Source organism: Carassius gibelio, chromosome A16 (genome assembly GCF_023724105.1).
Source record: "Carassius gibelio isolate Cgi1373 ecotype wild population from Czech Republic chromosome A16, carGib1.2-hapl.c, whole genome shotgun sequence".
In the NCBI taxonomy this organism is placed as follows: Eukaryota; Metazoa; Chordata; class Actinopteri; order Cypriniformes; family Cyprinidae; genus Carassius; species Carassius gibelio.
The window spans coordinates 20,020,236-20,036,858 of NC_068386.1; the positions used below are offsets into that span (position 1 = coordinate 20,020,236).

The window sequence follows — 16,623 nt, forward strand, 5'->3', positions numbered from 1 at the left end:
AAGGCAATGAGACAGAGAATTAAAAATGAATCTGACCAGAACGCATTTTGCTAAGGCAACAGCTGTGGATTAAGATAAAATGAGTAACCTGTGAACATCTCATATAGGATGCAGCCTAAAGCCCACAGGTCACTGCAGACACTGGTGTCTGCTCCTCTCAGCACCTCAGGAGCACAATACACAGGAGAACCTGCCAGAGCAACATCTTATGAAAAATCACACAAGCGCACAGTAAAAAAGCAGTTACTTCATGTAAGATCGGGATCATCTTAGATAGAAGACTGATAGAAAGTAATGAATCTAGCTGACCTTTAATTCTGTACTTTATGTTTTGCGGAGAGATAATATTCTCCTTGCTGTCTCCAGCTCCCATCTCCTCTGCCATCACAAGAGAGAAAAACTCCTCTAGACTTTCTCCTTGAGCTTTAGCCAGGCAGAAATTAGAGTACTTCAGAGTTCCTGGTCCATCCAACAAAATCTGTGAATACACAGGGGCATTAGCTACTGTAGGTTTGAAAAAAATGAAACAAAAAAAAGACAACTATTGGCATATAAATCGAACATTATCCAATCATGTGGCTTAGTGTTTGTTTAAATAATAATGAGTAGTTATTGTACTTATATAGCACTTTTCTAACCTTGAGATTGCTTGTAGAAAAAAAAAACTTAGAAACAAACAAGTTGATAAAAGAAAGATGCTTATACCTTTGCAGGTGTGAGATCCGAGACAACAATGCCAGAGTCGTGGATGTATTTAAGACCTTTCATCAGGTCGATGGAAAACTCTCGCACTACGTCCTCAGACAGGCACTCATCTTGAGCCACCAGTGCTGCCAGGGATCCACCTAGAAAAAAATGCAATTGCAACAAGGGTAAAACCAAACAAAATTACCCAAAACAGAAGCATTAAGCATACACATTTCAATACCTAAAAAAAAAAAACAAGACGGGGGATTAAAGCAGACTTAGTGCACAGATAAAAGTTTATTACATTTTTAAGGTTTCTCACCAGTTTTACTTTGGTATCATTGAGATACTAATAGTTTTATTAATATTTTAATTATTATTATATTCTGTTTTTATTTTATTTTAAGTTTTAGAAATTTTTTGTTTTATATATGTATATATATATATATATATATATATATATATATATATATATATATATATATATATATATATATGTATATATATGTATATATGTATATATATATATATATATATATACACACACAAATGTTTCAGCAGTAGTTTAAAGGTTTTTTTTTTTTTTTTTTTTCACTATAATAATCCTGAATCTTACCTGTGCACATCTCCACCACCAGCCACAAATGGTTGCTGGTCTCATACCATTCATAAAAAGACACCACATTGTCATGCTTAATGTCGTGAGCAAGTCTCACCTGTGGAGATAATGTGACATTTATCAAACAAAAAAGTACAGGGTGAGGCAACCTCTTTGATGTGCATGAAGACAAAACAAACAGCTGAACAAATATCACGTTTACACACATGGTTTGTGAGTTCAGGTCTCTTGGATTTGTCGCTGCAGATGATAGCCACGAAATGTATGCTGCCTTTTCTTCTGCCCTTATAAACCACCGATCTGTTACCTCTCCCGATCTCTTCATACAAAATAAAGTTCTCCATCTATGCAGTGATGTAAACATGGACATTAAAGCCTAAACAAAACAAATGCCAGTTTTGAAAATCCGTTTTTAGATGCATAGGAATCAAATAAACAAACACACCTGCAGAGACTCGAGTGTGATCACTGCGACTTAGTTTACTGCATCTACGAACAACTTCCTGACCACAAGGACACTACAAAAGTTCAATAGCACAGACACGGAGCGATTAACACCATATTTTAACCATTTCCTGGTTCATTTTATAATGTTCCAACAATATTTTTGGCTTAAATACGGCGTAATTGTCTTTTGCATAAGTTTCCTTGCGCGCGGTAGAAAACTGACAAACGGAAACACAATTAGAAGCGAAACCAATTCGCACGAGGGGAAGTCACCTCAGTCATACATTCATACTGGTTAAAAATAGCAAGTTTAATTAAAATTGGATGATTAAATTGTATTTTACTTAAAAAATAAAAACAAAATGGTTAAATATGCGTATATGTAAAATATCCACATGCATGTTTCGCATATGTTCATAATTTTGCAGCATTCCTACACCCCTACTATTGGACGGTCCCTCGTTGCTAGGATACTGAAGAGGACGCATTGTTGCGTTTAGGATACAGGTTCCACGGAGCACGCGCACAAGAATACTAACCTTATCCTGTTAGTTATACCTGCTTCTTTAAGTTATTGTTGGAATTAAACGGTCAAAAACGTTGTCTTAAACATGTGAAAGAGTTGAAAAAGCTCAACAGCGAGGATGGGTTAGTGGCGTGACGCTCAGAAAGGGTGTGTGTGTGTGTGTGATAGGGAGAGAGAGAGAAAGAGAGAGAGAGAGAGAGAGAGAGAGAGAGAGAGAGAGAGAGATCTGTTTAATGTCTGGGGCGGAGATCGTGTTGTAGCGTGTGATACCGGCTTTTCAGACTCTGGACATCATAACGTCCTTAGCATTGGGAGGAGCACATCTTTATTCGTCCTTCTTGCGCCCAGAGCTTCGTTGAGGTGAATTACAGATCTTCAGATCTCCTAAAAACAGAGATATCAAACTTGACAGGATCGCTGTGCTACTAACTTTAATACAGCAGCAGGTCTATTCAGAGGGAGCCGGAGATCACTGGCTTTGTTTTCGGATTTTTACGAAATAATGTCAACTACGTCGTAAAAAGTTTGTCAGTTAAATCGCCCGAATAATTTGCTTTAACAAGGAGGTTTTGTGGGGAAAAAACTTTTCAAGTAAACCTGCATCCAATCTGGACTATTTATTTTTGCTTAAAGGACACCCTTCATTTTATGGTAAGACATCATACATCCTTATAGCTACACAAACACCCGCATCGCCTTTGATAAATATGTTTAGTATTGCAAATGACCAACACTGTTGCATTAAGGCTTCCTAATAACCTATACCTCCTGCCTGTGTCCCAAAATGTAGTGAGCTGCCTAGCTAGACAGCTGACCGGAACTTGACTAACCTATGGCCAAGCCAAGGGGCTTTTTGAAGCCGGTTCATTTAGGGTTTTTGGCACATCCTTAACTTTATGCCTTATTTTATGTATTATGTATTCCCTCTTAGTGGTGAAGCATATTACTTGGCAAGCCAAACTACAAACTTAAGCAAGCGTTTAATAAGCTCACAGTATAACCCATGAATCTGATTACAAGATTCTAATTTATTTCCTACTTTTAAGATTTGATTCCATTCATGTTACAGCAACCCATGGTGAAACTGAGACCATACTTGACCTTTCGAGTAAATAAGGAGCAATACCTGTCCTCCATTTGTCTATACTTTTAAATTCTATTTTTAAGAATATATTGAGCCTCATCAGATGGAAGACATGCACTCCTGAAACTAAAATTTAATGTAGTGGAAAAAATGATAACTTACCCTGGTCCCACTATTTTGGCGATGATATCACACAAGGCGTGTGCCCATCAAGAGGACAGGGTTACTGCCCATGCAAAAATAAACATGATGAAACATAAGAGGTGAAATTTTGAGGTGAAAAGTTTATTTGCAAGTCAGTGATCCGAAATCATCTGATGTCATATTGTATAAATTCCACTGAATTATCATGTCGACAGCTGCAGTGTTGTTTCATAGTCTCACTGCCATTTTACTGTAATTAAATTACTTATCCACTTAAAAAGTAAATTAAGGGATTACTGCTCATTTTTAGGTAATTTAATAAGAGTTACTTATAAAGTGCTGGTGTTACATACAGTAAAACTGTTCTAAAATCCAGTATTGAATTTAAAATCTAATCTGTATCTAAATCTAGTCTAAAGATAAAATTTAATGCAGTGTCTTTAACCCTCTGCACTTCAGCGTGTTCACTTTTAGTTTTTCCTGATTCGTAGAAAAACGTTAAATACTTAGATACAGATAAGATTAAAATCAATCGAACCTAAAAAGGCCCAACTTTTATTTGTGTCACTGACAATAACAAAAAAAATTGTGCTTTTGCTAAATAAAAAAACAAACAGGTAGCATGTTCTGCCCTCTAGGTCTCTTTGAGCAACTTTCTACACGTCACAAACTCAGCGAATATTTGACACAGAGACATGAGAAAACAAACGTTCTCTGATTATGTAGTCCTTAAGCGAGGTACAGTCTTTCCCGTATCTGAAAGCTTGAATTGTCTACTTTTAAATTGAACAAATTCAAATTGAAAACAAATATTCTCTGATTATGTAATCCATATATGAAACTAAAGCAGGGCACAGTCTTTCCCGTGTGTCAGCTGATTATATGCAGTCACCTGTGCGCAAACACCTTCATCTAGATACAAAAAATATATTAAAATTATAAATAAATAAATAAACATCAAGTTTAGTCTAATTTTCACAGTTTTTGAAAGAAATCCTGCTATGAGGAATTTACCTCAGAAGAACAAGGCGATCTTTTCAGACAGAGTAATTAGAAAAGTCATTTAAATACACTATTGAAGTAATTAGTAATAGTAATTAATTACTTTTTTAATAATAAATACAGTGTTTTGACCAGTGGTGGTAAGTAACGAAGTAAAAATACTTTGCTACTTTACTCAAGTATTTTTTTCGGGGATCTGTACTTTACTTGAGTATTTTTTATTTGCATCTTCTTTCACTTTTACTCCACTACTTTATTAAAGACAAAGTTTACTTTTTACTCCGATACATTTCCCCATGCCCGCTTCAAGTATTTATTACACTGATTTTACAAACCAATGAAAAATGTGGTTTTCTTTTGAAAAAAAGAATGCGCGACTTCGCGAGTTCTTTGCCAACATACGCTCACACTGCAGTTAGTTTGAGGTGGAAGATGTCCGCTAAAATAGGTGATAGTGCAGCTCTTGCTGCCCGCAATGATCCCATGATTCCCGACAGGGATCACCCATGGCCATATTTCAATGATATGTTTGAATTCACTGAAGTCAAGGGAGATTCTTATTGGCTGAAATGTCTTCTTTGCCTGCCACGGGTGAATGAAATTTCAGTAGGTCTGTGCAAAAAATCGAATGCGATTTTCATGCTCATCTCATCAGTAAAGACGCTCCTGTAATTAGTAGTAGGCCTATATATTTCCAGCACATGCGTTCAGATCAGGGTTGCCAGGTTTTCACAACAAATCCTGACCAGTTGCTTCTCAAAACTAGTCTAAAGCTAGCCCAAACACGTTTCCAGGAGGTTCCCCGACAAAAATTGCTTCCCGGGATTAAAATATACGTTTATTGGAAGGGTTGCCTTGGCAAAATTCACATTTTAGGCGCTAAATATCAAGTTATTGGGATTGGGGTTTCTTCGACCGACAGACATGAAAAAAAAAACCACGGACTTGGCAACACTGGTTCAGGTGGAGCGGCAGTTACTACACAGAGCCGTTGTCCACCGACAACTAACACAAAATTGCTTTCAAAATCGAGAAAAAAAAATAGATTTTGTGTAGACTGTCAGTGAATTACGGCTCTGTGTAGTATATGCCAACCAGTGTTGCCAAGTCTGTGGTTGTTTTTCATGTCCGCAGGTCGAAGCGACAATGCCAATAACGTGATATTTTGCCCCTAAAATGCGAATGACAGAATTTTAATTTTTGGGAAAATTAACTCTTTAAAGAGGTGGTTCTTCCTCATTGATATTCTGAAACAGTCTTACCTTGTATCTTGCACATCTTCTGTTTGATGCAGCTATGATGTTATGGAACATGTCTGTTGAAAGTTCAATCCCTATACTGCGATAAGGTTCTTCATTGTCTCTTTTGATTGTAAATCTAACAAATCCTTAAGTGTCTAATCTCATCATTTGTTCAATTAAAACACTGCATATCACTTCCAAAACAACTGATCTGCTTGATTATTGATATTTACAGTTAATTTGAATATTTACTTTTTACTTCCGGTACTTAAGTATGTTTTAAATTGGATACTTTTACTCAAGTGATGTTTGAATGGAGGACTTTCTACTTTTACTGGAGTCGTTTTTTATTTAGATACATCTACTTTTACTTGAGTATAACTTTTGAGTACTTTTACCACCCCTGGTTTTGACTGCCATGTCTCATAAAACAAATCAAGTTATTTTCACAGCTGGCTGTATTTTAAAGTTCTGCTGATGTCAGATCAGATTTAATCTATATCACGCATGTACTAAACTTCACAATATCAGTGCTTATGCTCTGCTGTACATTGTGTTGTGCCGAGGATCATGTAGAAACCTGAAGGGAAACAGAAATGTGCAAGATTTTGAATCCTTGCCGAATTTCTTCATATTGCATAATAGCATCATATGCCTGAATATAAGAATGTCTCACTTTTGTTTCATAGTCGTATGAATTACAGACAGCCTGTTCCTCCCTAGAGACCAAGAAAGCATATAAAGGGAGACATATGAGTGCACTCTTTCCTCCAGGGTTAATTTGTTTCTGCATGTGATGAGCACCTGTGCTTGAGTTCATGCTGTAACAGTTTATTAAAAATAGTTTATTGTGCTCAGTCATATGTCCTCTCACATAGACGTCAAGCTCTCTTTCGCTCACCATAACTATAGCTCTCTAGGTGCTTGGATTTTTGAAAATTCACACTTAAAATATCAGATGACTAAAAGATGATCTTTTGTTGATCTTTCAACCTTTTTTGTATTCCTGGTGTGGGAATCTTTGGTCTTGTTTTCTCTGACTTCTTAGTTGTTGTTGTTGTTTTTTTTTAAGAAATTAAGTTATTGCTTTCCTATTTTAAGTGTTTATGAGTGACATACATTTGTGATGTTCCAATATTCAAATTCTAGTGATTCATATAACAATAAATACTTTGTTTTGACCAATAAGAAATAAATGTTAAATATGACAATTTTCTGCTCTTTAGTGTAAATCTATTTTTTTATGAGACAAAAAAAACAATTCTGTCGTATTTACATTTTTAAGTGAATTTACTCATCACAACAATGTGAAAAATGTATATTCATTTTGAAGTTACTAGAAACATACTAGAAATTATCTTTAACAGTGCTAATATTAAATATATATATGTTTTTAAATATTAACTTTAAGCATGAGCATTAGATGTTGGTAAATTGGATATCTAAATAAATAAAAAAAATAGTGTAAACGAGTGTGCAATTAAATATCTAATATTTGCTTATAACTGATAAATAAAAATAACAAATATAATATTGCCGGATCTATATATCAATACATCATCCATCTCTAATGTAAATGATACTGTTTGTAAGGGTTGTTTATTTAGTTTTACCCATTTGTTTGCCCATATGTAGACACATCAAATACATCATGTAAATGCATTTATGATTTATTGTCTTAGATTCCCAGATTACGAGACATTATAGAATTTTCCATAACCTGTTTGGTAGATTGACATCTACATATTTAATAATTAGTTACTTTTTAATAATATAAGTGATGTAACTGATACTGGTAATGCCCACGTCTGCTCAGAGCACTCTGGGAGGTGAAAGGCCACAGACTTGAAATGCACTCAATTGATTTTTCTTAAAGAGTTCATCTGGATTCTCATTGTTATCTTGATAACCCTCTCATGAAGTGCACATGTTACCTCTGGAGAAACTCTGCTTTCTTTTGCCCGTCATTTGGAATCTCGAGAGAATAAAGAGAATTGAGCTTCCTGAATCACTCAGTGTGCACTTAGACAGATGTCCTCCACTATCTGCAATCTGACAGCATATGATAAAATATTGGATTTGGGTTAGTATGTGTAAACTTGTTATATTTGTGGCTTTTCAAACATCACATCATGTTTCAGATTTCAGCATCACAGTTTGTGTGATGGTAGTTATCATGCAAATTGTATCATCCACACACTTGTGCACACCAGACCTCAAGTTTCCAACTGAGGTCCCTTACAGTGGTCTCCTAGCAACCATAATCCAATCAGAACATATATATACAAACACAAGGCCTCCTCATGTTTATATTGTCTGTCCTGTTAAGAATGAGTAAAATAAGCCTAGATCTGTCTTAAATGTTCTAGATTAGCTGTTGTTTCTATCTAATGAGCTTTATTCATGTTTCTCAAAAATCTGCTTTTGTGTTGAAGCTCTGCTTCTCTGTGGAGTCTTTCCCAATCACAGAAATTACCTAACACCGAGTTCATGCCATCCTCTCTCTCTCTCTCTCTGAACTGTTGGGAAATGCAAGGCCTGAGTGGAAGCCAACAAAGGCTTGAGGAGGAGAGCTGAATTTTGCAAATATTTTCCACATCATTTGCTTGTTGAACCAGCATGCTTGGGAAATTGAGTGACAAAATGACAAGTTAAGGCAGAAAGGAGGGGAATTATTGTGTTGAGTTGAATAAGCTACAGTGAGCCCTGTCTATTTATCTTAAAGCGTGCTCCTTTGTGTCACGCGAGAGGGTGTGGAGGCCTGGAGGGGGTAGGGCTTTAGCCTCTGCCCCGTGGCCTCCCGCATGGCCCCTGCTTTTAAAGACGTTCCCAGAAACATAATAAGAGTAGACTGCTTGTCCCAGACAGAGTTTGAGTACTACGGTTAAGCACTCGCAAAAAATATATAAATGTCATGCATTTATATTATAGGCCACGGTAATTAAATGTTTTTATTACTATACATTAATTAATATATATATATATATATATATATATATATATATATATATATATATGTCACAATGCAAAATGCCCTGATAATCCTAAAAACTTGTGTTATTTTATTTATTCAATAATTGTAAATAATTTTATTTATTTTATTCATTTATTTATGTTACTTTTAGGGTGAAATATTTGATCAAATTATTTATATGTTTAATTTAAAAAGAAAAAAAAATTGGGCAAGACAGGATAATTTACAGTACGTTAATATATATGTCACTTTTTTTAATTTTAGTGTGAAATTAAAAAGTAATTATTTCTCATTTCTTTTTTTAATAACTGTTTAGTGAATTAAAATTATTGTCTTTGCCTTTAAAAACATTGTGTTTCAGGCAAAATTATATGTTGATGTGTAGTCAAAATATTTTTAATCCAACATATGTTTAGACATCAGACATGAGACTCCTGGGAATGTTTTCTGAATCAGGATCAGAATTTTCTGTGAGACTATCTAAAGTGATAAAGTCTGAAACCTGGGAGTCATTAATTATTTATTTATACAACCTATCCAACAATGTTTAAGAGGAAACAGTAAGCAGTAATGTAGGAGATCATGCAGTTTTCTGCTTTTCATGGGAACTATAATTCCTGCTTATCACCGCTGCATGTGGCATCGTTTCTGATCTGTGATCCTGTTGAGTCAGCAGGTGTTTTGTTTTGAGTATACACTGCTTGTTTAATATAATTCTTTGATGTGTTCTTCATTTGCCTGCATCTGCTTTATATAAATTATGGCCCATAATTTACTTACAGCAACAAGCAGCCTGGTTGACAAACTAAGCTAAAGATTTAACATTAGCATATATACATTAGTAGCAGTTGTCTGGAGTTGACTATGTTAACTTTAATTGGATATAGCCTATATAGGTGCATAACAATCAAACTCAGTTCACCTTTTGGAAAGAAAGCAGTCATCAGCTGCTTCCCCTCATTCTGCCTCCTTTCTTTTTCCTTCCTGTCTTTCTTTTTTTGAAAGCCCGTTTTGGGCTTTTTGCGCAGCATGATCAAGCTCCGAGGCTCAAGACTCACTGCGTTACTTGTTACTTGTTTTCATCACCACGTGCACAGCAACATGACATGAGCGCGCACAATGCTGTTATTCACGCGTCTGCCTGCATCCCCATGTAATACATGTAGACTGGCGTCATTCAAATAATGAAAACATATTGCTGTAAACAATGTATTTGCACCACCACGAAATAAAAGATAGAAGCACAATATGAATCGATAGACTTTTAATTTCGTCCATCCGATTTATATCGTCATAATGCCCAGCCCTACTGCGTAATCCTGTTTAGATGACAATCGTAATGTATGTTGGATGTGCGATACCACTTTTTTTGTTTTGGATACAATACCAATACTTTTAAAAGGCCAGTATCGTCGATATTGAAACCGATACGATACTTCTAAAATGAACTTTTAAACTATGACATGTATTAAACTCTGCTGTAACTTTACCTGCTGAATGATGTTTCTTTAGAAAAACAAATTATTTATACACAAAAAAATAATGTTATATTGTGTAATATTGGCGTTTTCTCCTCCAACATTTTGAGGAGACTCTGTCTCCTTCGCAGGAAACGCCCCTGATATACTGTTCACATTATACATTGTGAACATTCAACTACACAGTCCAGCATACAGGAAGTCCCCTCTGCTGCAGTGTTGTGTTGTATTCTTATCCAATGATGCTGTTCTACAGCAGGAGCTGCTCTAAATGGTGTAATCAGCAGAACCACATGGGTGGTCCAGGCCATTGCTTAGTACAAAATACAACAGCAAATCTGATCAAGAAATTTAGGGAGGTGCAGTGAAGGATCATTCCTCATTATTAATGATGAATAAATAGAAAACAATTCTGAAAACAAACCCTGCATTTATAGCATCTGTGTTAAAGTAGATTATCTTCCTGGTATTCTTAGTAAAAGTGGCAGTAGTTGCACAGAGGCTTTGAGTGCTAATACTTGCTCATGGCAGCTGATTTATTATGATGTCATGTCAGTCCATTTACAGTTTCTGGGATTCTTGTGCAATTCTTTGAAAACAATGCCTGTCAGCAGTATTAGCCAATGCCTCTTTGTAAAAGTGCAATTGCTTGAAGACAGACATTGTATGGCCTGTACAGGGTTGAACTGAATTTGATGTGAACAAGCAGAATCTTGTTGCTGCAGGCACAAAAACCAGAATGGTTTTGTAATCCTGTATTTTATTATTATTATTATTATTTTCTGTGCTTAATGTTGGATTTTAAGGTGAATGTGATGTTGAGAGCAGGTTTGTTTTTATAGCAGCTTTTTTTTTCTTTTTTCTTTAAAAAAAAAAACTTTTTAGATATTCAGAAGATAAACTCTCCTCATTAATTTATTAACCTTAGTCATGTATTAGACCTTTGCACCAAGTTTGAGCAGCTCATCAAAAGTCATACTGTTAATGTACAGAACCTTAAAAGGACTGGATTCAGAATTCTTGTCTGAAATAGGCAACCATCAAAAAAGTTGAAGATGCACTGTTATGAATCATTTCGAAAGGCTGTATGTGTAATGATGAGCCAGAGACCCACCCCCCCTGTGGCCTGGGCCTAACTGGAAAACGGAGCCCTTCCTGGGCCTAACTCGGGAACAGAGGTGGGTAGTAACGAGTTACATTTACTTCGTTACATTTACTTGAGTAATTTTTCGGGGTAACGAATACTTTTCGGAGTATATTTAAAGATGGGTACTTTATACTCTTACTTGAGTACATTTTTTGGGAAAAATCTGTACTTTTACTTCGTTACTGTGGGCGACGCCCCTCTCGTTACTTTATCTTAATGCAATAAATGCTTCAGTTTATTCCAAACGCGCCGTCTACTTTTCTCTGGACAATGAGCGATGCCCATTCGCGAATGATTCATTCTTTTGAGTCAACTCTGTTCAAAGGCTTGATCAAACCAATTGGCAAACGAGTGAATTGGTTCATGAATCAGTTTGATTGAGTCGTTCAGTTCCATGCTGCACGCGCTGAGCTCTGAAGCGGTTCACTCAGAGTTGTAACGTTTAAGAATATTAGCAGCGTTGAAAACGGGGCTATGGAACTGCACTGAATTGAAAGCTAATCTGCAAAGGCTATTCTTTGCTTGCGATGGAGATCCTTATTAGATGAACGCGTGTGCTGTCTACTGTTTAACAGGTAATAACTTGGGCTACATTCGATTACAGTACACGATACCACTGTGACATTAGTTTGTTGTACGTGTGTGGCTTATAACAGGTTGAATGCAGCTTCCAAAAGACTAGAGTCGATTAAGATTTTATTAATTTTCAATCACACCAGTGCGAGTACGTTCAGCAAGTCATATCATCAGCTGCTAAATTCAGATCTGTGATCGCTTGCTGGCGCTGAGCCAGAGACAGACGCGTTTTTACAGCGCTGCGCATTAACCAATCACACACGGTTCTGTTGAGCTTTTGAATGCAATGGCCAATCAGAGGTGTTCGATGTGTCATCGCTGAAATGCCGGTGCTTCCTTCACTCGCTCACTTACTGAATACCTCTTTCTGCCGAATTCTCTCGTCAGAAACAACAAAGTGCAGATGTGTGTACGAATCTATAATTAAGATATTGATTTCACAGTGTTAACAGTTTCAGTGATTTTAATGGTAGTTTCTGAGAGTGAATGAAATCTAGACTGTCAGTGAAAATTATGTTTAATAATGTAAATGTTATTTGCTCTCTTTCTGAACAATGAAAGATTAGTAGCAATATTTATATCACATTAACTTTCAATGTTAAATTCACATTTAAAATAAAGTCAGTCGTATTAAAAATATGTTATGGCATGACACCTATATTTGTTACTTAAATAAACAGACAGGGTTTTATAATAAATTACATAAATTGGATTAAAGGCTGATGAAATATATACATTTATACACACACACATACATTACATACATTTTTTGTCTATATATCTATATAAAAAAAGGCTCCGTATATATGACCCAAAGTAACTAGTAACTAACTACTTGAGTAGATTTTTTATCCGATACTCTTTTACTCTTACTCAAGTAACTATTCAAGACTAGTACTTTTACTTTTACTTGAGTAAATATTTCTATAATTACTTTTACTTTTACTTGAGTAAAGTTTTTGGGTACTCTACCCACCTCTGCTCGGGAAAACGTGAGCCCTTCCTGGGCCTAACTCGGGAAAACGTGAGCCCTTCCTGGGCCTAACTCGGGAAAATGTAAAGATCAACTGTGACTTGACCTGGCTCATGAAGATCAACTGTGACTTGACCTGGCTCATGAAGATCAACTGTGACTTGACCTGGCTCATGAAGATCAACTGTGACTTGACCTGGCTCATGAAGATCAACGGTGACTTGACCTGGCTCATGAAGATCAACGGTGACTTGACCTGGCTCATGAAGATCAACGGTGACTTGACCTGGCTCATGAAGATCAACGGTGACTTGACCTGGCTCATGAAGATCAACGGTGACTTGACCTGGCTCATGAAGATCAACGGTGACTTGACCTGGCTCATGAAGATCAACGGTGACTTGACCTGGCTCATGAAGATCAACGGTGACTTGACCTGGCTCATGAAGATCAACGGTGACTTGACCTGGCTCATGAAGATCAACGGTGACTTGACCTGGCTCATGAAGATCAACGGTGACTTGACCTGGCTCATGAAGATCAACGGTGACTTGACCTGGCTCATGAAGATCAACGGTGACTTGACCTGGCTCATGAAGATCAACGGTGACTTGACCTGGCTCATGAAGATCAACGGTGACTTGACCTGGCTCATGAAGATCAACGGTGACTTGACCTGGCTCATGAAGATCAACGGTGACTTGACCTGACTCATGAAGATCAATTGTGACTTGACCTGACTCATGAAGATCAACTGTGACTTGACCTGGCTCATGAAGATCAACTGTGACTTGACCTGGCTCATGAAGATCAACGGTGACTTGACCTGACTCATGAAAGATCAACGGTGACTTGACCTGACTCATGAAAGATCAACGGTGACTTGACCTGACTCATGAAGATCAACTGTGACTTGACCTGACTCATGAAGATCAACGGTGACTTGACCTGGCTCTGGACGGTCAACGGTGACTTGACCTGGCTCTGGACGGTCAACGGTGACTTGACCTGGCTCTGGACGGTCAACGGTGACTTGACCTGGCTCTGGACGGTCAACGGTGACTTGACCTGGCTCTGGACGGTCAACGGTGACTTGACCTGGCTCAGGACGGACAACGGTGACTTGACCTGGCTCAGGACGGTCAACGGTGACTTGACCTGGCTCAGGCAGGTCAACGGTGACCTGACTAGACTCTGGGAAATTAACAGGGACCTGGTCGACAGGGACCTGACTTGACTCTGGAAAGTCGACGGCGGCAGCCATCTTGTGCAGCGGGCTGGCGGCCATCTTGTGCAGAAGCTCAGGTACAGGGACCACCGAACGTATAGGAGCTGGACACCTCGGAGAAGTGACCTCCTCAACTGTAAAGGGAGAGCCACAAAACTGCAACACAAAGTCAATAAACGGTCCCAGGGTCCAGCTAGGGTTTTCTTCAGGTAAATTTAAGCTTATCTTAGTGTCAAGACCACTCCAGAAACATTCCTTTACCAGGTCCTCATCCCCAGGCAAAAGGTGACTATACTGAATGAATTCCTCCACACAAAGCTCAATTAGTCGGCCATCTTGAAAAAATGGAGCAAAGCACACTTACAGGGTTGAATGAACTTTTAGCTGGCTCCATAACTGGTCTGGTGTTCATAAAAGCTGCTGGATCCTGGTTTGGCGAAGTCTTCTGTAATGATGAGCCAGAGACATTCGGATCCATATGCAGAACTTTAATTACTGTATGAGAATGGTCAGACAGGCAATGATCAGTAGCGGCGTCTGGTATGTTAGGGATAACCAGAATCAATAACAGAAACAAGCAGATGTCGGGGCAGGCAGCAGAGAATCAGAGTCGGTATAAACAATCCAAAGGTCAGGTACAGAAGGAACAAACACAAGGAAAAATGCTTGGAAATTGAGACAGGCTAAACAAGACTTTGCAATGATTGAGAGTCCAAACACACTTTATATATGGGAGTGGTAATGGGGAACACCTGGTTGTGATTAGTCCTAAGAATGGGATTATGGGAAATGGAGTTATGAATGAGTCCTGAGTTTAGTGCCCTGCTGAAGTTCATGGGCACTCCAGCTGACGATCGTGACAGTATGTTTGTGGAGATGGTAAGCTTGAGTGAATACCCCTGTCATAGTCATGTTCCTTATGGCATCATATTAAAAATGAACTCATAATTGGCAATGATAAAGAAAAAGGAATAAGAATGGACACCAGTGCTTTCTGTATGGAAAAATCTGTTCTTATGGGTGAGTCAAATGTAATTTTTTTTCCAGTCTAGCCTGAAGAGAAGTGTAACCGCATTCCGTTTTTTTTTGTAAAACTAATAAAATTCTTAAAGTTAAGTTTGCCAGAGCAATTTTTAAGAAGGTATAGAAGTTCTCAGAGTGCACTTTATATTTTTCAGATACCATAGATTAAAGTGTGATGACCTTTAAAGGGATAGTTCACCCGAGAAAAAAAAAAAACAATTAATAGAATTCTGTCATCATTTACTCATGTTGTTCCTGTATGACTGACTGATTCTGTGGAACACCAAAGAAGATATGCTAACTAAAACAAGTTCAACTTAATCTACAGCACAGATGGAATCACGTTTTCTTTAATGAAATCCAGATAGTTTCTTTCTGTGTGTGTGCTTGTGTGTATCTGTTTGCGTGTGTTGGCTCTAACACCAGAGTGTGTGCCTAAACATTCTAGACCATTCAAAGATACATCTAGAAACTGCATCATGTTTATTTAACTAATAAATAATAAATAATCAGCAGTCGTCTTTGTTAGCACTTCACTGCTTTGACAGTGAATTCTGCTGTGTTGTGGCCTTGGTTGACCAGGGCTGGGATTGATTGCTTTAACGTACAACTGACAGACATGGCAGTCCTAATGGCTTTGTATGACACTCTGTCAATTTGTTGATGACTGCTGAGCCCAGTACAGCAGAAAATCCTAGAAATGACTGAATGGAAGTGAGAGATCAGAGCAGACTGATTGCATTAATTCTTTATGCGCTAGGCCTAAATTAATTGTTGTATTTATTTGAAGAATGTCCTGAGAATCATGTGGTGTTTATTTATTTATTTATTTATTTATTTGCTTGTTTGCTTGGTTGTTGTTGTTTTTTTATGCAATTTTCAAAAAAGTTTAAATGTAATGACAAAAAAATTTAAGGTGAATTGTTATAACACAATAGTGTTCTAATCATTATTTTCAGGAACATTTATTTATTTATTTATTAAAGTTAAAAATGTTATATATTTAATTTTATATTATATATTTATAATATAAATTTGATAAATGTTATATTTTTGGCTGTTGTTTTTTTTATTTTTTTTTTATTTTTTTTGATCTGATCATAATAACTTTGATTTGGTTTGGTTTTCCAAATAACAATAAACTTTTTTTTTTTTTCTTTATCTGATTTGTGTTTGTTTTCTGATAAATAGTAATAAACGTTTATCCCTTTTATCAGCAATTTAAATTTAATTACTTCATTCTTAATTAATTGATGCTGATTGATTCTTTGAAATTTTTTTATACTATATTCTTCTTAGAAACTAATCTCCACCCAGTGACTGTTAGCTTTACATTTCTTACTTTCCCCTTCCTTTCCAGATCCGTCCTACCAGAGATGCTAGTGAATTGTTGACAGAGAGTTAACACACACCTGTCTCTCTGGGCGCTGTCCTATGGCTCATGGGGTTGACCTGTGAAAAGCAGTCAAGCTGG

At 36.9% G+C, this 16,623-nt stretch overlaps 1 protein-coding gene across 3 annotated transcripts in view; it reads right to left on the reverse strand.

Moving 5' to 3' along the window:
• Positions 1-1,990, reverse strand: part of ulk4 (unc-51 like kinase 4) — a 220,656-nt gene extending 218,666 nt beyond the window's left edge. Inside the window, exons 1-6 of one of the 3 annotated variants that reach the window (XM_052618919.1) lie at positions 1,752-1,990; positions 1,513-1,682; positions 1,304-1,403; positions 706-845; positions 310-478; positions 89-205 (exon numbers count right to left, since the gene is read on the reverse strand). In XM_052618919.1, coding sequence (XP_052474879.1) covers positions 89-205; positions 310-478; positions 706-845; positions 1,304-1,403; positions 1,513-1,650 — 664 coding nt within the window. In that variant the 5' untranslated portion in view covers positions 1,651-1,682; positions 1,752-1,990. The remainder of the gene's footprint in view (positions 1-88; positions 206-309; positions 479-705; positions 846-1,303; positions 1,404-1,512; positions 1,683-1,751) is intronic. The other 2 variants (XM_052618920.1, XM_052618918.1) reach the window with 2 other exon arrangements.
• Between the last annotated feature and the right edge of the window lie 14,633 nt (positions 1,991-16,623).